At 39.3% G+C, this 22,556-nt stretch overlaps 1 protein-coding gene across 22 annotated transcripts in view; it reads left to right on the top strand.

Moving 5' to 3' along the window:
* Nucleotides 1–22,556, top strand: part of LOC140477357 (cAMP-regulated phosphoprotein 21-like) — a 448,868-nt gene that overhangs the window by 332,013 nt on the left and 94,299 nt on the right. For all 22 annotated transcript variants that reach the window (XM_072571088.1, XM_072571084.1, XM_072571087.1 and 19 more), the window contains one exon: nt 20,025–20,175. In XM_072571088.1, the coding sequence (XP_072427189.1) occupies nt 20,025–20,175 (151 nt within the window). The remainder of the gene's footprint in view (nt 1–20,024; nt 20,176–22,556) is intronic.

Below are 22,556 nucleotides of genomic sequence, written 5' to 3'. Positions count from 1 at the left end.
GTACTTGCATATGAATGTTAGAAGCTTCATGTACCATGGTACTAAGATTCTCCTGTGCATCAGATTTCTGTAATCTCTCCATTTCAACAATATGCTGTTTTTCTATTTTTTCTAGCAAAGTGGACAATTTTGTATTTTTCTACATTACACTTCTGTCATTTGTTCGCCCATTCCCTGTGCAGATTCCTTGTGTTCCCTTAACAATTTAGTTTCTTAAATATCTTTGTGTCATCAGCAAATTTAGCAATTGTTTGATTCCTTCAGCCAAGTCATTAGCTCAGTTGGCTAGATAGCTGGTTTATAATGCAAAGAGGTGCGAACAGCATGGAATCAATTCCTACACCAACGGATTTTATTATGAAAGACTCTCCTTCTCAATCTGCACCTTGCTTGAATCATGGTGACCCTCAGGTTAAACTCCTACCAGTCACTCTCTCTTTAATGAGAGAGCAGCCCAATACTATAATGAGACTATAAATAGTTAAGGTCCCAGCACTGGTCCCTGTGGCAGTCTACTAACTGAAAACATGTCATTATTTCCAGCCCCTGCTTCCAACTGACTAAGTAATCCTATATCCACACTATTATGTAGATACATTTTTGTAACCTTTGATGTAGCATTTTGCCAAGTGCCTTCTGTAAGTCTAAGTACAACATATCCACAGATTCCCTTTATCCAAGTTGAACCTTCTTCAAAAAACTCCAATAAGTTAATCAAACATGATTTGCCTTTCACAAAACCATCTTGATTCTGCCTGACTAAATTGAGATTTTTGAATTGCCTGCTGTGCCTTTCTTAATTAAAAATTTCCATCATTTCCAAATGACGATGTTACGTTAACTGCTATTTAGTATCCTGCTTTCTCTTTCCACATCTCCTGTCCCTCCCCAAAACACATGCTTCCTTGAATAAACGAGTCATATTCGCTACTTTCCAATCTAATGGTAGGTTTCTAGAATCTAGTGAATGTTAGGGAAATTTTGAGGAAAAAAAATGTAAAACTTTTTCAGCAGTCACTTCTGTTAGCATTAAAATAAAGCTCTGCATGTCTTGGAGATCTATCACTCTCCACTTCTAATTATTTTCTCAGACCCTTTCCCTCAACTTGCTATTTCCTGTTCTTTAACCAGTACTTATTTTCTGAAGCTGACTCCAACCCTCCTGTTTTGTGAGCCAAATTAAAGAATTTCAATTTGCTTTGTAAATTCATGTTCTCTTGACAGATGTCATCAAAAAATTCAACCCGATAGGTCAAGCATAATTTGACTTTTTGAAATCTGCGCTGGTTCTCTTTAATTAAGTCAATTTCCATTCAAGTGCCTGGCTAGGAATATTCTTAGACTCTTTCTTGAATAGCAAGTTTTCTTCCACTCTCTGATCCCCCATAATCTCATCTGTAGCCAGGAAATATTGGACAATCATAGCAAGCACTTCTACTATCTCCACTCCCCCCTTCTTCAGCAAACTGGACCATACAATTACCCACTAAGTACTGTCTAGCCAATCTTTTCAGTAAGTACTTACAAATAATTTTTGTCCCATCCATTACCTGTATCATTTCCACTTCTCCCAATAATGTGTCAACAGGTTGTTTCTCAGTAAAGATTGTTAAAGTAATTACTAAGTATTCTCGGCTAGTCCTGTGACTCTGAATATATATTGTTGTCTTTGTCCCTGATAATCCTCTCACTACCTTTTTGTTACCCATTTACAGTATGGTATACATGCCAATAAAAGATCTTTGGATTCCCCTTTGTGTAAATTACATATACAGAACAACCTAGATTATCTGAATTTCGGATTATCCGAACAAGATCTCAAGGTCCTGTAAAAATGCTATCCATTATCCAAACAATCCATTATCCGAACTCTCAGTTATCTAAACAAAATATACCCTGCCCATCTCATTCGGACAATTGAGGTTGTTCTTTACTCTAATTGACAATCCTATTTTCATCTAAAAGTCACTTCTCAATATATATTTGGCCTGGTGCTTACTTAATGAATCCACTTGACATGCATTATCTTATGTTTTTTTTGTTTCATCTTTTTTTTATCTCTCAACATCCAAAAATCTGGTATTTGGTTCCTAGACCTCTCAATCTTGTTAGAATGTGCTTAGCTTGTACCTGAAACACCTGCTTCTAAGAAAACCCAATTATAATATTCCATTACAATTTTTTCTGTCTACTTTTGGTTCCATTTTACACCAGCTTGGTCCTGTCTCATCTCATTGAAGTAGCCCTTGTCCAATTTAGAAATTTTACTTTAGCCTGTTCCTCATTCTTCTCCTTTACTATTCTAAACCTAAAGTATAATGATAGCTGTAACCTAAATGTTCCCCACAGACATGTGATCCATCTCAATTCCAGGTAACAGATCCAGCAGTATGTCTTTCCTCCTTATACTAATAGCACACTGTTCAAGGAGATTCTCTTCATCATATTTCTGAAATTTGCTTCCCTCCTCACGCTATACATTATCCCATTTGAAATTTGGGCAATTTAAGTCTCTCAGTATCTCTGCAATGGGGGAAAAGATCTTATTGAGGTGGCAACACTCCTGCGCCAGACTAGAAAGTTGAGAAAGTTTGTTGTTTAAGGCAGCCTGAATAAATCATGTGGCAATCAGGATGCTGATGATCTGCCAGCAGAGCTCCCTTTTCTCAAAGCAATGAGATTCTGTCTGCAAGAGCTGTTGGTCCTCTGACTTCCTAATATTGCCAATGGGAACAGTGGACTGGACCCAGCATAATCGAGCAAAATGGACAAGACCTTGGAACAACAGTAGGAGTGTGAGGGAGACTGGGGTCAGTCAGGAAGGCCCTGGTGGGTTGGTGAGGGTAGGGGGTGACAAGTTGACAGAGTGTTAGCCATTACTCCTTCAGGTGGTATTTACTGGGGATGATGCTACATAGAGCGCAGGCTACTCAGTTAGCAAGGCCCCGCACTCCAAATACAAAGGGAGGCCATCAGCATTCACCTGGCTGCCTCCCCATTTAGCAAAAGGTGGTGGGCCAGTTGTGATTGGGAAAAATACTTAATTGGTCACTTAATTTGCACAATTGGTAGGAGATTCACCCTCACCTTCCCTGCTAAAGACAGAAAGCCATTGCGCCAGTCAAACAGGAAGCGCACTTCCCTTCCAATTTATCTATGGCCACCAACACCCCCTTAACCACCACATCGCCTCTACTATGGCCTGCCTCTCATCCTGCTCCTGCAGGCCTCATAAAATTCAGCTCTATAATTCATGCTCATTGATGTGATTTTCTTGGGGATTCGCTTGATCCTTCAATTTGCAGACCTCTAGTGGTGTGAACATAACCAATCTTCTTGAGGCACAGCATGACTCCTTTGAATTGGTGCTTCCTGCCCTAGAATTGGTCCCAAGATCCTAAAGATCTGAAGCTTTCCCTCCTGCACCATGTCTTAAGCCATGCGGTAATCCTCCTTATCTTCTTATTTCTGTTCTTACCAGTGTGCGATACTGGGAATAAAGTAAATATTGCTACCGTAAGGGTCCACTTTGAAACTTCTTGCCTACTTTCTGAAAATCTCTAACTGTAAACTACGGCTACATGCAACCCTCTCACGTCATTCCTTGCTTGTGGAAAAATCACACATCTTCTTGAACTCTTGAGTTATTAGATACCACTGCTGTTGCCTTCTGATCATTTGCGAAAAGAATGGATTACAAAACCTGAACAAAGAAAATACAGTTTTACAGACTTTGCAAACGTTTTGAGGAAGTTATAAAGTTGATTCATTTTGGAAACCCAGGCAACATTATGAATTGACATTTTCAATTAGCTTTTGGCAAAGTGCTGCATAAAAGGCTCCCAAACAAGATGGAAATTTATCATATTGACAGACTGGGTAAGGAATTTGAAAATACTCATTCATTCTAGATGCACAGTGCAGCTGATCATTAATACAGTTCCCACAACCATCACTTTTAGAATTGTTGCTCTTCATTTTATGAAGGAATTGGTAAAATTATCCAAGTTTAAAGACAATGAAAATTTGAGCAGGAGGAAAGGACTGTAGATCATAAAATACAGGTAGAAAGCAAATCAATAAGAAAATGTGTGTGTACCTTAGAGGTTCCCTTTAATGGAGTTAAGCATAGGTGATGCAAATGGAAATGGGCAAAATCATGTATATGAATATTGCATGCTCAAGATTGATGAACAGACGAGGAAGCTTTTTCTTAAACCTGTGAATGGATGTGGAGGTCACTGCAAAAGTCACCAATCATCCCTAAACATTATGATCTGTCTTCTCAAATACAATTGAAGGTTTCCTTGCTGTTTTAAAGGGGAAATAAGAATCAACCATATTGCTCCAAGTCTGGATTCACACATAATCTGGGTAAAGATGGCATTTTTCTTTTCTGAAGGATGTCAGTGAACTAACTGTGATTTAAAAACAATCAAATATTTTCATGGTCATCATTACTAATGCTAGCTTTTCTTTTCCACATGTATTGAATTGGAATTAAATTCTCCTTAATTCAGAAACACAATCATTGTGTTATCATGGGTTATAGTGCACAAGCCATTTAAGATTCATAATTAGTGTTACAAGGCTATTGTAAGAGTTAGTAGTGCATTATGATATTACACCATAAAATTATCAGAAATAGGAGATAGATTTGGCCTTTCAGCCCATTGAGGCTCCTCCATCATGCCATGACTTCAACACTATTTACCTGTCTGCCCCTGAACTCCCTTCTTGATTCTATATCAGCAAGTCTTTTGAATGCCGCTCTCACTAGAGCCCCACCATTGTACATCACCAATTGAACTCACACAATAATGAAAAAAGCCTCTGCAGTTTGTGTGAGCACCAAACTCCTCTAGCAATGCAACTCCATTGTGCATTGACTGCAGTGGCTTCACTATTGGGATCAAAAGGATTTCGTCTTTAACCCTCTAACACCTCTGACCACCAACAGCAATACCAAACTGAAAATGTTTAACAACCTAATCCAATATATTAATCTTCATTGTTCATGTTTGATCCGCCAATGATGATACTCTTTGATACTAAGATTAATCCAATTTGCTATCTCTATTGCACAATTGTTAAGGCAGTTCAATATAAAATAAGAAGAACTTGCTTTTCTCTGTAAGTTGTCTCCATCGGCAGACTTGGAGAAAACTATGCCCAGCTTTGGTGCTTCCACATGCTAAGTATTTAGAAATATCTAGCTTAAGAGTTTTTAAATAGAATCCTTTTTGCAAACTAATTGGAGAGCCATGCCTAAAAGTGGAAGGCTCTTGGGAGTAGAATGAGTTTTCTTACACAATTATGTTCTTCTCAGTTTGTTGGATATGTGCATGTATGGGTAGAACAGCAACATCTATGGGCAGGAGGATGGAATTCAATCCCCTGGCAGGATCTTCTGAGCACCAGCCGTATTTAAATGCACCATCAGCATTTAACTCTCTGCAACAAGGAACATTATTCAATCTCTGCTTGTCATCCATAACCATTTCAGAGATGTTGAAGACCAGGCAAAAAAGACAGTGTCATGGTTCAGCTTTGCTTGCCTTGAGGTTCTCCTGGTTGTTCAGGTGAGAGAGAGGAAGTGCTTTTCCCGAGGGATGGCAACAAGAGGCCATTCCAACTGTGGCTGGACAGAGGTGATTGAGGAGTGCAGCTGAAAATAACCAGGCTCCAGTGCCACAAAAGGAGCTTTTTCAGAGTAGGCACCACTACCTTCTCAATGCTTCCTGCCCCATCTTGCCATTATACAAGATTGGTACCAGTCATCTCCATCAGATCCCTTCTGTACAATTAATGTCTATCACTTCATCCCAGCTATCAATATAGCACTGCGTACAACATAGTGCTACTGCTCTTCAACATTTCCCATGATTCACACTTAAAAGATACAAGGAAGTACAATACTCAGCAGCTTATACAGTACCAGCTCACTGACCTTGCTTTAAAGGTTCATGAATATATCCATCTGATGACGTTATAACCAAAGACTTGCATGGGCCAAGGACATGATCACAAAAAAAGGCTCTATTTAAAACCTCATAGGTATCTCATCAACACCAGCTCTTTAATGATACTAAACTACCTTTCAAACAAAACCATTTACCTCTTAAATGCTCCTCAACCACATTCTTCGAACTGATAATGCGCCCTGACAGTACAACTCTAGGATTGACAGCTGTCAATGTGCACAAAGCACTATGTATCCATGCTGATACGTCATGATGCTTCCCTCCTCTGCAGGAGAAGAGTGTGCACTATCTTTATGACTGTGCACAGAGGGGGCTTTCCTGATGTAAGGTTCCTCAACCCCTCAAGGAGTAGGCTGCTGAGCTGGAAAAAGAACAAGGCATATGTGCCTGTGTTGAATTGGAGGTTTCATATCTACAGCCAATGAATGAGAGAGTCTCGCACCAGATACTCCTGGTTGCAAATCAAACGTCAGGACTTTATAAAACATTTTTGTAGTGATCTCATGATGCAAACAAATCTTTCCATTTTTCTGTGCAACCTCTGGCCATGTCCATCTGGAGTAGGCTTGGGGTCATGTTCGGGTGAGCACAGCACTGACGAGGCACCAGAGCCAAAGGAGAAAGAAACATCCAGGTCTCTGACACTCAGAGGAATACTGGGTAACAGGCCCGTACAGAGCCCGGAGCAAGTAATGGGTCTCTGTACTCAGCTATTGATGAGCTGATGGAGATGCATAGATGAGCAACAGATTGAGCAGCAGAGATGCCAAAGATCATCTCTACACTCAAACAGAGGGCAGAGAAGTCTGTCCAAATTCTCTTCGATGTCATGGCTCTGGCAAAAGGGCTTTTGCCCGAAACGTCGATTTCGCTGCTCGTTGGATGCTGCCTGAACTGCTGCGCTCTTCCAGCACCACTAATTCAGAAGCTGGTAACTGAGTCCATGGACCAGCTGCCAGCTGTCATGTAGAGCCAGGTTCAGCAGAACAATTTGTGTCTGATGGGTATGTGCTCAGACTTTCATTCCATCACTCAAATCATGGATGCATTTATTCTTCATGCTGGGTAGGAGCTAAGGGAATTTGACATAGCTCTAATTGTTGCATCCCTTCAAGGGCTGAAGGAACATCGCAAGGAAGAAGGAGTGACAGGCACCCCGGGCCTTTCAACTCAGGACACAGCAGAGATGGTCTGTCTCACTATCTCCCTTCAGATCAGGCTGGAGAGGTTGCATCTGTAGAAGGTCCTGAACAGGGTTTGCCCTCAGGGACCCAGGCCCAACAGAAAACCTCTGCCAAAATCAGCTGATGCCTGGTAATGAAATATTCATCAGGTTTCCCAGTTGCAGCTAAGATGTATTGGAGGGAAATAATTATTGCAGTCACTTTGGGTGCACAGGTATAAACTTTCTGGAGGGCATTATACTTGAAACAAATAAAGCATTTTGTATGGCAGCCTGTTTGTTTCCTTCAATGTGTTAAGGTTTGTATCTATGTGTATTTTCCTTGTAGATCACCTTGAGGAGCAGTGATCACCCTGGACACTCACATGTTAATCATTTGTGGCAGTGCACAGAGTGCTGGTTCTCTCATTCACTGCTGTCCTTTGGAATCTGATTGAGTGATGGCAGCAAGTTCTGACTGCCACATGTGTGCGGTCAATAACTCTTGTAGTGAGCAAACCCTGCAAATGCTGTAAATCTGATGACTCCCCCTCACTAGCTGTGTCTATGGTGAACTGGAAAAAGTGCATGGCTTTCCTGTAGAGGGCATCAGTGAACTCCCAAATGCACCTGGGGGCTGCCTTTTGGGAGATGTCTCCAGTTTTGAAAGGAGCTGGTGCCCAAGAAATTCAATGCAGCTGTGATCTTCAGCATCACAGGCCTTGAGTTTCACTTCAGGTTGTGCAGCTGCAGACCCGCCTGTAGGAAGTGGCAGATATTGCTGGCAGCATTCATAGTCTTGCAAAGACATCACCCACAATACCTTTCACTCATTTACCTTTGGTGGACGAGCTCTGCTGTTTGACAGTATTGAAAACTCTGGTTCCCTCTTTATATATGAATCACTCACACACAGCTGCGTATCCTTGTCTGTGATTCTGTAGCGATTGTTCATTTCTTCTTCTCTTCCTCCTCAATCGTAGTAAAGCTAATACAGCTGCTGGGTTGCATCAGTCAAACATCTGTCGTGGATGTACTGATTCATGAAGAAACCTAAGGAATGAGATGTATGTTTTCCATTTAAGATCTTGATGTAGTCGAGAAACCCTTTGGCCTATTTGATGTTTCTCAATCTTAGTGGATTGCCTGCTCTCCATGGTGGAGGGCATCATCTATGAGCTATTATCCCTTCCCAATGCCATCATGTGGCCTTGATCTCTATAATGTTTTCCATGCATCAGACAATTAGTTCATTATCTGCTGCAATACAGGGGGATTGGAAACACCTTGGAATCGACAGCCTACATAATAGTTTCATCCCCGTGTCCTTAACTTACATTCACTGATCAGTGAATGTTCTTTCATTGCTGAATGTGGAATAACTCCACCAACATAGTCACCACTGATGAACCTCTTGACATAACTTAATGAATGATCAGACATGGTTGAGATGCTGATGTTTGAAGCTGTAAGAATTTATTTGCCTTTGAAATGAATGTTTCCCTTCAGTGCAAAGCTGTTAACTGACTGTTCTTACAATAATATGTTTTAGTTTCTGTTTCAATTCCCTGAGTTTTGTGTTTGCAGGGAGACATGCAAACAGATCTTGGGATCCTCCAACATGCACTGAGCATTCCTTGAGAGTTTTTATTTGAATAATAATTTAGCAGAAGATAATGATTGTAAATTTTTCCATCCTTTATCCTCCAACATCAGAGTGCAGTTTTCCTCCATGATTATAGATAGCCTTCACCTTTCCTCTGGTGACTTATCAAGCCCTTCTTCAATTTCTCCTTGTGGCTATCAACACTTTCACAAGCTCTCCCAAGATTTTGGCTCTTCCCCCGATCCCACTCCCATTCAGATTCCCATAATCAAGCTTTTCACTGTGCCTCGGTACATGTGACAATAAATTCAATTCAATTCAATTCAATTTTCACATTTACACCTCCTTCCCCATAATCAGTTGACATGCCTGTTCTGTCTTTCCATTGCACCTACTTAGTCCCTCTCTCGTCCTTCCTTGCTTCACTTGGTCCATCATCATGACTTTTCCTCTGCATTCCAGTTTGCCATTTCCATTCCCCAGTGCTTCCAACTTTAAATTCAATTCCCTAACATCCTTTTCTCCCCAGCCCATCTTTCTGTTGAGCCAGATATGTTTGTAAAACTTACAAATGTTGGAAAGCCAAAGACTGGAATAGCTGCCACGTAGTACTTTATATTTGTAAATTATCAACTTTTGAATGAGGTGAAAAATTTAAACCAGAACATGATGAGTTCCTCAGAGTGATAAGCATCTTATATAGAAGGTAGTTAAATAATTAGGAGTTGTCACCCAATCTCCAACAGCTCACTGCAGAAATTGGAGGGAAATCTTTGCAGAGTTTTCATTCTCAAATCGGCCTGAGCCAGGATAGGTTGGTGGTTTGACAGGTTAGTCTGTTTATTACGATTTTCCCATCAACTTGTGTCAGTTCTATTTATTTTTGTTTCTTTTCCGATGGTTTTTGCTGACATGAAGAATGTGTGTGGATTTCATGGCTGTTCCTTTGCTACATTGCAAGCAATAAGCTAAAGACTGAAAGCCAGTACATTGTGCCCTCTCTCATTCCTCCTTCAGTGCCACATTTCTTAGTGTCTTCAGAATTCAGTGATCCAGCAGGAAGAACTGGGAAAGAAAGATAATGGAAATCTTTATTTGTTAGATAAGTCATCAGAAATGCAGCATACTTTCCTGGTGCAGTACATTCCTGACAATGTCTTAGGATGGAGGAGAAGTGTGGAATTAGCAGCAACAAATAGTGATGTCAATGATTCCATTTCCAAATTGTCTTTTCTATCATGTCACAGACTCTGGTTTATTTTTAAAGTGTGGTTACTGATGTTTTGATCAGCTAATTTGATCCCACAAACAGCAATGAGATAAATAGCCAGTTCACAATGATGATTGAGGGATAGTGTTGATTGGGAGATTGGAGATTTGCCTTGCATCTCTTTCAGTTGCGCCATGGATATTTCACATTCACCTGTACATGTAGGCAAGACCTTGACGTTTCAACTTATCTGATGGAAAAGCTTCTAATAGGCAAAAGACTTTCAGCGTTATCTATCTAGGTTATATACACAAATCTTAAAGTGAGGCTTAATCTCATGACTTTTTGACATGGAGCCGAGAGTGTTACGTCTGAGCCAAGCTAACATATTTGCAATCATTGCTAACTGTCTTCACATCCAAAATAATGAACAAATCAGGATTATAAATGTAGTGCCAGAATAGGCATACCTAGTAGAAGAATGACATTCAGTATATAGTTAGTTACACTGAATACATCATATTTAAATCAAATTTAGATCAATACAAGCCTATTGCATTGATTTTGTTAACAAACTCTGTAATATAAAACAAATCCGATCAATAGAACACTTTAGAAGATTTGATTAACTGAAAAAGATTGTTTGTGGATACATAAAAACAGAATAGACCGTTCAGTTCTTTGAGCATTTTCCACTATCCAATGAGATCATGTCTGATCTGTGGCCTGACTCCATATACCTGCTTTTGGCCCATATCCCTCAATACTTTTGCTTAACAAACATTTATCTATACAGGTTTTAATTTTAAAGTATGATCAGATTGGTAAGTAGTGAAGAACTTAGTAAACTTAACACATTCCTTCCAATAACATTATTCAGGTTTTCCCTCAAACCATAAATGGTAACTTCTAAATCTTACTCTAGAGGGTTCCTTTCTTATTTCCATACATCTCACGAAAGCCCCACCTCACCCAATTTACATCCCACTTCTAATTCTCTTCTCATCCACTGAGACATTAGATGGTACAACTGCCAAAAGGTGAAACAGAGCGAGGGCCTGGTGGCTGCAGCTTGCTCAATGCCTGTCCCAGCCATCATTCAGCTGCTTCTTCTGCACAATGTCAGCACATGCTCCACAGTCCCCACCCTCCTCAGTCCTTCAGTCTCACAACTGGCAAGCCACCAGCCTCACCACATCATCAGGCCTGCTCTTGGACCAATTCAGCCTCACTTCAGGCCTTCAACCCCTCACTTTGGAGTTAATGTATATGACTTACATGACTTGAATATGTATGACTTGCATGCTCTTTCCGGTCACTTTATACATAGGGACACATAGGACACCTGCACAACATACTTTTGTTTCAACTTGGACAGATGTATCACCTTGGCATTTAGCTTGATTTCATAGCACTTGCTCACTTTAGCATTGAATTATAGGCTGTCAAGCTCTGAGTGGGTCACATTGTTTTCTCAGTGCACAAGACCTTGCATGCTCAGCTACAGGCTTCAACCTCTGGCTTAATGTGTCATTTAGTGTAGAGAGGCAGCTTGTGACAATGGGGATCTGTGGATAGACAATTACTCAGTCAGACAGGGAGGCGTACTTGTCCTTGTATGATACCATCTGACATTCAGCAGCTCACATGTCAAACACACTGCATCTGCTTCGAGCAGATGGCAAGATAAGGAGCAGTCCTTTAGCTGGGTGAAAGGGACTATAGTCAATCATACAGCTTATCCGATTGCACCTCAAGGAGTTGGCCATGTTCAGTCCCACAGGTCAACTACAAGCTGTCAGATTTATAGGTAGGTCAGTCAGGATGCTGTTGAGGCATTTGGCTGCAGGTAAGCTCAGTTTTTTCCTGCAATGAAATGAAGGGGGAGATTTAGCATGAAATAAAAGTAGAAATTGCCAGAGAAATTCAGCAGGCCTGAATGCAGTGGAGAGAAAGCAGAGTTAATGCTTCAAGTCTAGTGACCCTTCAGAATTTTCAAAATTTAGTGCATTGGAAATGTGTGGAAGAGTGGTTAGTGGACAAACTGGAGCAGGAGGGATGATGAGATGTCCCTATAAGTGAGTGAGAAACACAAGGCAGGGATGGTTAGTAATTCAGGAGGATGAGATGAATGTGAGCACTTGAGCTGACATAATGCATGTAAAGTGAGGGTTGTAATTCATGAACCTTGGTGAAATGCATGTACAATGGCAGAATGAGTGAGTGCTGGCCTGTACATGTGAAGTAGCAGAGAGAATCTGATGGTATACACCCTTGCAGAGCACAGAAGATCATTGAGTTGTGGCATTCCTGGGCATTCCCTCTGACTTGGGAATGCAGCACTGACACATGCTGTAATTTTGTTCAGACTGGCTGGGTATGATGGTATTGCCTCCTTTGACAGTCAGTAGGAAAAGGGACTGTCCTCCTCTCCACTGTTCCTTCCTCATCTTCTTCAGCCTGCCTGTACTGCACCCCTGACATCTTATATGCACCTTGATGGTTCTGTGACCTTTTGTGGTTTCAACCAGTTTCAGTCACTGAAAAGATTTGGTTTCCAATCTCAGTTTTGGTCTTCGCTTCCTGAGAAAGTGAGGTGAGGCACTACCACGATCAGATCCTTGTTTCGATTTGGATCAGTCACAAAAAACCCAATCTTTGAAACTATAGTTTCCATGTTAATCTACACAGTGCTGCTAATATTAATTATTGGTTTCACAATACTGCCCCACCATGAGATGAGTTTCTTGGGAGTAGACTATCACAAGAATAGGCAATGTGGTCTTCAGAGATGGACAGACATTAAAGCAGGAGAAAGTGAGGACTGCACATGCTGGAGATCAGAGTCAAGATTAGAGTTGTGCTGGAAATGCACAGCAGGTCAGGCAGCAGCCGAGGAGCAGGAAAATCGACGTCAGGTAGGAGCCCTTCATCAGGAACCAGTCAGTTAAAGCAATCTAGATTTCATACAGGGGCCATTTACAGAACCTACCAGGTCAGACCAGAGACCATGAGCACCTCCAAGGTACCCTCCCAGCAGAAAGCTAAAGGACCAGTAATGCTTTCGCTCGTTGGCATAATAAATGAACTACAAGAGTTAAAAGCCCACAGCTCCAGCAAAAATCCCTCACTTTGAGGGCTTTCCCCTTCTACGCAGTTGGCCTGACATAACAGTGGGCCGTCTGAATTTCAAATTTTCAACAGCCTTCTGGAAATCCCTTCTTTTTGAACTGCTTATGTGTCTCTGAATTGTCTACCTCTCCCATGCGGCTGCCAAACGGTCAGAGCTACAGGCCGTGTAATTCCATTCTCATGAGTCTGCCTGCCATGTTTAATTGGATGGCAAATGCAGAGGCAGACAATTACCGATCTGACTCACGTAAAGTTGTGCTGTCAGGCATCTTTACAACAAACAGATAGGGATCCACAGTAAGTCCCGATACTGAGCTCCCCTGGCCCTGCAGTGGTATCCAACATAGTAATTGCTTCCCTAAATTTAATATGTTCTTCAACTCCTCCCTCAACATAAATAATGGATAGTACTCTTGTATGTGAACCTGAAATCTTAAGCAAATGTGTTAAACCTGTAAAAGTAAATCAGTAATGAATCATAAGTTAATGAAGCTGCCATGTTCTCCAAATATTGCATGAATTAGAAGGAAGAACAATTCATATGGCTTATTGATGCCCCCCCCCAATCCCCCCCACCCCCAATCCCCAACCCCCAACCACTATTTTGTTATTCGCTAAAATAGTGTCTGAACTGATTTTGGCTTTAATTTCACTTTGTTGCCTGTTCCCTATAACAGTCGACTTCCTAGTTAATCAAAACTTATTTAACTCGACCATGATTGTATTCCATGACCAGTCTCAACAGAAGAGAATTCCAAAGAATAATGACACTCTGACAAAATTTCTCATTATACATCAATTTTCTGCCCACTCCTTAACCTGTCTATATCAGTTTGGAGGTTTTTTGTATCCTCAATTCTCAGAACTTGGTCTCTTACCTATCTGTGTACCAGCAACAAATTTGGCTGCAGCACAGTTGCTCTACTCAGCTGAGAAATTAATGTAGCTTATAAATAGTTTAGGACCCAGACTAACTTCTGTGGCACTTCATGAGTTGCATTTTGCCAGCATTAAGATTATTTATTTATCCTGAATCTCTGGTTCCTGTTAGTTGTTTCAATCTTCTAACCTTAATATAGCACCCATAATACATTAAGCTCTTGTGAAGTAAGTTTTTATGTGGCATCTTATTGAACTTTTTTTGGAAGTCCAAGCACTCTACCTCTACTGATTTCCCTTTATCCACACATGCTTAAAGAAGTCTGAAAGATCTGTCAAGCGCAATTTTTCTTCTGCAAAATCATGTTGAATCTGTTTGGTGGAAGCAGAACATTTCAGAAGCAAAAATACAATCTCCTTAATATTGATTCTAGTATTTTTTTTCATTGACGGAGTTTAGACTAACTGGGTTATAGTTATCTGCTTTCTATCTCTCTCCTTTTTTTGAATAATGGTGTTACATTGACCATTTTCTAATCTGTTGGGATGTGTCCAGAAACAAGAATGTTATTGGAGATTACAACACACATTCTCTGCAATTACTTTCTTTAAGTTCCTATAATATAGACAATCGGATCTAAAGGAATTATTAATCTTTTAGTCTCATTTATTTCCCCATTTTTTTCTCCAGTCTTAGTGATTGCTTTCAATAACTTTCACTTTGAACTCTGGTTTATACCATTCTTCGGATGACTTCTGTATATTCTATTGTGGCTTTAGTGCTGTTTTTAAACACTTTTCCTACTCTCTCATTATTTTTTGGTCTCGTTCTATATTTGTACACTCCATTCTGTTCCATCAAATTCTGTTATGCAAAGTTGTCCTGTGCTATTGGCTTTTTCTTTCTCCTTCCCTTTCCAAATCTCCCTTCACATGCACAGTCCTCCCCATCCATTTAGTTACAAGCCCTTTCTATAACTCTGGCTATACAAATCACCAGTACTCTGGTCCCAGCATAGTTTAAGTATAGACTTTCCAAGAAGTACAGCGTGTATCTTCCCAAAAACTGGTATCAGTACCCCATGGATTGAAACCCATTTTCCCCCAGCATCGATCTTTGAGGTATGGATTCAACTTTTTGATATTGATTACACTATACTAGTTTGCTCATGGCTGATATTGTCATCTAGAGATTATTAGCTCTGTTGTTTTGCTTTTAAATGTTGTCCCTAGCTGCTCATGCTCAGCAGAATATCTTTATTCATCCTATCTATGTCATTGGTGCCTGCATCGAACCAAATAGCTGAACCGTTGCACTCAAGGCCTGAGAAGTTTACTTTAACTGTGGGCAGGCAAACACAGTGCTCAGAGGACAGGAGAACAGGGTCTATTAGTTACAGGAGAACAGGGTCTATCCCCCTAAATTGTCTCCTACAACAGCAGTTTTGTTTCCTCAATTTCAATAGCTCCATGTACCACCATGTTGTGATGGTTTGCTCATTGTAAGGGTTGAGGCTCTTCTGTTGTTATCTTCTGGATAACAAAACTGCCTCTCTTATGGTCACATCCTCTTGTCCTTGACTATAAGCCAAATCTGAAGCATTCAGCCTAAGGCATATGACTGCCTCCTGGAACAGTGCCCAGGTAATTTTCTCCCTCCTTGATGTATTGTAGTGCCCGAGGTTTGGACTCCAGCTCGTGAACTCTAAACCAAAGGTCTTTGTGCTGCACATACTACTGTGGATTATGATTAATATGCTGGTGTCCACTAACTCCCACAGTTTACAGCTGCAGCACATCACCTGAGCTATCATTTTTATTTTGTAATTATTTAATTTGTTTAAAGTTTAGATGATCACTTATTAATTATCCATTGTTATATTATGAAGATAACTAAGTTACGCTATAAATTCAATATTCATATCACCCCATGGCTGGTTCAAAGTACTGCACAGATTAGAAAACAAAAATGTAATATTCACCTGTTACCTATCTGCACACGTTTAATACTTCCAGGCTTCAGCTCTTGGGTCTCACTGTCTCCAGCTCCCTCAATGGAAAAACTTTATTTATAAAAGCCAGAACAGTATATTTTTCCTCACTGCAACAAATTCCCTCAGCCATAGCTCTCACTCTCCACTGCCATCCTTATACACTTATTTCGTGCTCAAATGGCCTTATATAATTTGAAAACTCTCATTCATTTTTGCAGACAATGTTGTTCATAGCAATTATAATGAATTAACCACACAAGTTTATGTGCTTATGTTAAATGTATGTAGACACGTTCTGCTGTTTGGAAGTTGTCAGGACCATTCTAGGAGTTGGTATTTAAGATTTCTGCAGATACGAGTGGGATGTTTATGTTTTGGAAGACTTCCTCAATCAGCTTTGCAAATTGAGGTATAAACCATGGATTAAAAGCAGGCAGACTGTAAAGCTGAGTAAAAATAATGTTATCTCCTTCGCTTTTCAACTTGAACTACTGTAACAGCAGTTTGAACCATATAGGCTGAAGTGAGGGATGATTGCATGTGATTGGTAAGGTAAGTGATTACTAAATAACGTGTGAGCCAAATTGTTACTTCTGGCAAATAGGAAAGTGTCAAAAAAGAAGATCAATAGTGTAAAACTGAACAAGTCTTTAGATGCATTGACATATATTATCCCCTGGATAAAATGCTGTCCTGTATTGCAAAATATTGAAAGGCTTTCCCAACATGAGCACAACAGCTAATTTTTCAAATTTGCATTCATCTAAAGAACTCGGGCAGTGTTTTTGTGAATGGAAACAGGCTTTTTAAACTGGCTGCTTCAGTTATGATACTTTGGTCTCGTCAGAAGACCTGACTCCAAGCAACCCACCCTCCAGTATATGAAAACTGAACCTGCTGGCTCTGCCAGGGTAAAGGCAGGATGGCAACATCACGAACATTTCTGAATATGATTCCTGCCCCAAGATGAGCTCCAACTGAAGATGTCTGTTTCTTTGTAGTAATCAGCTAAATTTGTCAATTCCTCTTAGCCATTGCTTGTTTCCCAGGAGAGTTTCCCAGCATAAAAATGAATATGGTTGTCTTTAACCCCATTGAGTATGGATGTCTGTATGCAAGACGTTAACCTTATTAAGATAAAATGGAGTGAATTTAGTGGTGACAGCTGATATTACCATCTGATTACCCTAACAAGTTTGAAGTCTGGGAGAAACTGCATTGATGCATATGCACATATAAATATCTTAAGCCTTGCTGCCCATCATAGCCATTTGGTGAAAATCCTGATGACCATTTGTTAAATTTTAATGTAATGTTAGAAATGTACTTAATGGCAAGTGTTTTTCATCTATGAAATCTTTCAGAAACCCAGGCTAATTAGAACTGCTGGCAATATTGAAAGTGTCATAGCTCTTCTGGTTTTTGTGAAGGTGGGGATATTGGATCAGTTGTCGATTCCACTGCTCTCCTGATTTTTGCTTCTCATGAGGCTAATGGACAGGAGAATTCGAAGATATATTTTAGTAGTGACTGATCCAATGTTATGCATTTCACATTGTTGTTCAAAGATTCAATGAGCTTTTTTGTTCCATTACGTGAAATTTGTTGATTTCAATGCTAGTATGAAAATATTTAGCAGTGGAACAGTATTCAATAATCCAAAAGGAGAAAATGTAACCATTCCAAAACCTAAAGGTGATATTTTCTATTCACAGCCTGAGCAACCTTTGTGTTAAGCTCTAAAAAGCCAACACAAACCTAGGGTTCAATCTTTTGGTAGATAAGCAACCACCTTGTCACGATAAGTTCATTATTATAATTAAAATGTCAATTTATTGTTATTATTTCCTTCAATTTAATCTAGCATTACAATACTCATTAAGCATGTATGTATATATAAACTTGTTTTAGGGTTATTATGCTGCACTTGTTAATCTTAAGTTTCCACAAGAGATGGGCCTATCTGTACTGCACATTTCCTGTATTTCAGTAATGCTGCATTTGACTCTAAATTATTTTTATAGCTTTTTTATGGGGACAGAGGATGCATGTCACTTCATATTTCCCTAAGGGCAAGATCTATCAAGAGTTTCATTGAAAGTCTCATATATTAGAGATATTAAGGCATAGTATGCCTCGAAGCATTTTTACTGTTCACAGGCATGAAAACTTCTATATATTGGAATTTTATGCCATTATGAACTTATTTTTCAGAAGTTTGATTTAATTCATTGCTCTGAACCCAGAGTGTATAAAGAATGCAATGTATTATTAACATATCAAAATTTGGCAAACTGAGTTTGTGCTGTGAAGTTATTTGCTGTAATACATCAAACATGTGTCCTCTGTTGCTATGCAACCAAGCAGCTGTAATTTTCTGCATTTTCAACTCACTTTCATACTGTACTATTTTATCAAACATGCTGCAAAGTTATAAGGGAGGAGGCTGCCTAGCAAAAGGAAGGATTGCTTATGACGTTGCTGCTTTTCTCTGCAAGATTTTCTTCACCTCAGTCCTCAAAAGGGGGAAGTAGTAATGATGAAACAATTGCAGGCTGAGATTAACCCCAGTTCAGAAGCACTCCTGCTCTATGACGAAGACTTTGGATAATTAAGAGGAGTACTGAACAAAAAGGCAACAATGCATCCTATAATTCATAGACTTCTGATACTAAATAAACTGGCTTAGTATCAGCAGAGCTTTAACTATTCTGTAATGCATGTGCTTTCCAGATGTCATTATCGCATCAATTGTAAGCATTTGAGGACATAAGCTTAAGACTGCCATGGGCTGAACATTGTTTCTGAAATCTATATGGACCAAGGATTCTGGAACGAGAAGTCAAGCAATCTTAATTGTGAAACCTGTTTTGGGGACAGGAGAAGGGAAAGGAGGGAAGAAATGCAACATTCTAGTTCTGTTATTTTTAAGAAGCTGGATACATTGACTTGGTGGAGTGCTTTTATTTACTGTTCAAAGACTGAACTATTACATAAAAATCACAACTGTACTGGCCTTTACACCTGGGAAAATTGCCAGTGTTGTTGCCAAAGTTTAGGTGGATTGAGGTGCATGGTTAAAGGAAGAGGAGGACTTATCTGTACACCACAAAATCTGCTAGGAGCTGAGCCAGGAGTGACTCTGATGTAATCAAAACCACCCAACCCTCCTAGGGGAGGGAGGGGCAAAGGGTGAAAACAATGGGGGAACATTTTTGTCTCAAAATTGAAGAACAAGGCTGAAAAAATATTCATCATATGCATGACATTTTATCGGTTAATTGCAGCGTGCTACAACCAGCTTTTAATCACAGGGCATGTTTCATTGAACTGTAGAGTTAACATTTCGCTCCTACAGAAATCCAGTTTCCACTCTTTGTGATGTAAGGTTAACATTTGTAACAATGAGGATTATTGGTGACATTTTCAATTGAGGTCTCCATTTTATCAATATTGAATTTGCAATTGTTTGGATTATTGTACATGCAAAAAATTTTGAAGGAAATTTGTGCTTAGTTTATGATATCAGTGTTTTGAGATAAAATGTGTTTTGTTGTTCCAAAGATCAAGAATTTGAGAATACTTTGCTAGCTTTTATTGTGAACAATTGTACAACTTCTGTGATTTTTGACTTGCTATTGATTGATAATGTGAAATAATTTTCTTTGTACTGGCCATCAATCTAAGAACGAAGGGAGTATATTGTTGAAACTGCTGTCTCCCGTTCATTCCCATTTCTGTTGGTGCAATGATGTAATTTGATTATTATTTGTAAAAGGCAGATATTGCAAGTGTTATGATCAAACACTTGCTTCTATGAAAGATAATCTTGTGTTATAAAATTTATTTTGAATTGTGATTTCATTTGTCATGATTATTCTTTCCTGAGAAGGGTGTTTAATACTCTTCATTTCAAAAGCAGATAGAATTTTCATTCTTTACAAGATGATAAAGTGGACAATTTGTAGATTGATGAGTGATTGTAAGTGATAGCAACATAACCGGTAATTTTACAAATGAAAGGAATTATTATTTCTTAGTAATTTTTGTGTTGCAGGATACAATTCAGCTGCAGCTTACCAGTTCTCCAAGTTTTCAAGATGATGATAAAACTAATAAAGAGGAATTGGAGAAAGAAAAGGACAAGGATAAAAACAGAGAGAAAGAAAAAACTAGTGAAAAACCTAAAATAAGAATGTTGTCAAAAGGTACGCATTTGAAATCAACCCACTTTATTACTAAAAACAAGTAGTGGATGCAGTTCTTATACCTCCTCTACTCTCTTGCCAATCTCTGATGTGAGCAAAATGACTTAAAATGGTTATATTCAAGTAATAGTTAAGACTGACAAAGGCTGTTGTTATAATTGATATAAGTTGGTTTTAAGTAAATGTAAAGGTTGACGCATTCTATTAGACTTTAATTCATATAGGACCTGCATTATACAACAACATTAGATTTTACACAAAAAACAGGATTATGGGAAAAATGCTTTCTGTTGGTACTCCTTGGAAGCATGCACAGTAATGTACCTGAAGTTCACATCATACTATCCTGAGATTGCCATGATTTACTGGTGCAGTTTATTTCATTGATTCATACCAGTACACTGGTCATGTCCATAGACTTAAATGCAATGCAATTTTATATTTGCACATTTCAAATCATTGCATTCACATTTGAAATGCAAAATGAAGCACTTTAATGAATTAACTCATGCATAAATTGCAATCTAAAATATTGAAAGATTTAGTATAAGGGTGAATGGCAAAGTCTTCATTAGCAGGAAATCAAGTAATAAATATGCAAAATAATCATAATCTTATTTTTATTTTGCTGCACTTACACACTTTCTACTTGACAACTATTGTACAAGAACACTGGTAAGCATGCTGAGTCACCATTCAATGATAGGCTGTTAAAACAGTAATTCTAAGGCAGGTACAATATGAAAACAATGTTTGAAATCACAAAACTTAAAAAAAACAGTTGCTGTGACATGTCATGATATAAATTGTGGAACCCATATTGCAATCCTATGAAGAGATCACACAAAGATTATTTACTATAGAAGAAACAAAGAAATTTTAAGACATTAACTGGAAGACATCCATACCAATGAAAGACACAGTAGACAAAAAGGAGGTTGTAATCAGTAATACAAAACATTCACACATCCATTTGTTGCTTGATCAAATCAACTCGTAAAGATGAACCATCATAGCATGGACATCAAAATAGCACTGAATGAGTGGGACAAGATTAGAAAAGTAATAACTACAGCGGATTATGAATGCAGCAGCAGGAAGTGCAATGTCAAAATATGTGGATGTTACTAAGCGAGGAGGGTGCAGTCAACACTGAAAAGAAAGATGACAAACGTTAACAAACTTGCAGAATGGACATGTAAATGGCAAATGATTTAAATATAGATGTGTGAGGTGGTGGATTTTGACAAGATGTCAATTGCTTATGAGAAAGTAACACAACAAAATGTAGTTATATCGCTCCTATGTTTGTCACTACAAGTGATGTTGCATTATCAAAATGGTATCTGACTGTGAATGTGCACTTATGCTTGGGGGTGCATTTGTTTAATTGGCCGGACATCTGGTTTGTGGTATAGTGTGAGGTCAAAAGCATAGTTTCAATTCTCACACTGGCTGGTGTTAGCATGAAGGATTCTCCTTCTCAATCGCTCCCCTTGCCTGTGGCATGGTGACCCTTAGGTTAAATCACCATCAGTTGTCTCTCTCTGTCTCTGTCTAATGTGAGAACTGGCCTATGATCTAGTAAGACCATGGTGACTTTATGTTTACCTTTATAGTTATGTTGTAGGCCAAACCAGGAGCCATTTAGGGTAGGTCATTAGTGAAGGCACACATAATGGTAGCATGCAGAGTGTCAGATCACGATGGAGCACATAATGCTGATTTCATGCCAAATGAACCATGTACAACTTGAATACACTAGCTAACACTTGCCTTCACAGAGCAACAAGAGGAATTTGCAAACTCATCCTCAGCCATTGCTATTTAAAAGATTCATCAGTTACTTTTAGGTTAGTTTTTGACTGATTTCTACATGCTGTTGCTAAGTTCATCAAAGTGTTTGGTGGTTATGGTGCTGTGTAAAGTTGCTGAAGTCTTAGAGAGGGTGATACAACACATGATAAAGGTTTTGGTTCTCACTTCAAACAGTCTGCTCAGATCACTTCTCCCATGTGTGAGTGTTTTGGTTTCTATTCCTCCTGGCCTACAGTGTGACTGGGGAATTTAACAAAAGAGAGGAAGTGGCCAAAAGAGGGAGGAAGAAAGGTGGGTCAAATTCATCTACAGGTCTTCAGGGAAAACCTTCACTTCATGAAGGAGATGCTTATTGAAATCTGCCATCTGCTGCAGGCAATCCTGCAGTGCCAGGACAGAGGGAGGACAATATTGTCAGCAGCTGTGAAGGTGACTATGACTATGAGATTGCTTTTGCATCAGTCCCTCTCCAGGCTGAAGCAGGTGATATTTCCAGCATTTCCCAGTCCACCAGCTACTATTGCTTGAGGGCAGTCATGAGGATCTCTATGTAAAGACAGATG

Source organism: Chiloscyllium punctatum, chromosome 5, assembly GCF_047496795.1.
Source record: "Chiloscyllium punctatum isolate Juve2018m chromosome 5, sChiPun1.3, whole genome shotgun sequence".
Lineage (NCBI taxonomy): Eukaryota > Metazoa > Chordata > Chondrichthyes > Orectolobiformes > Hemiscylliidae > Chiloscyllium > Chiloscyllium punctatum.
This window is presented reverse-complemented; position numbering and strand designations above follow the sequence as displayed.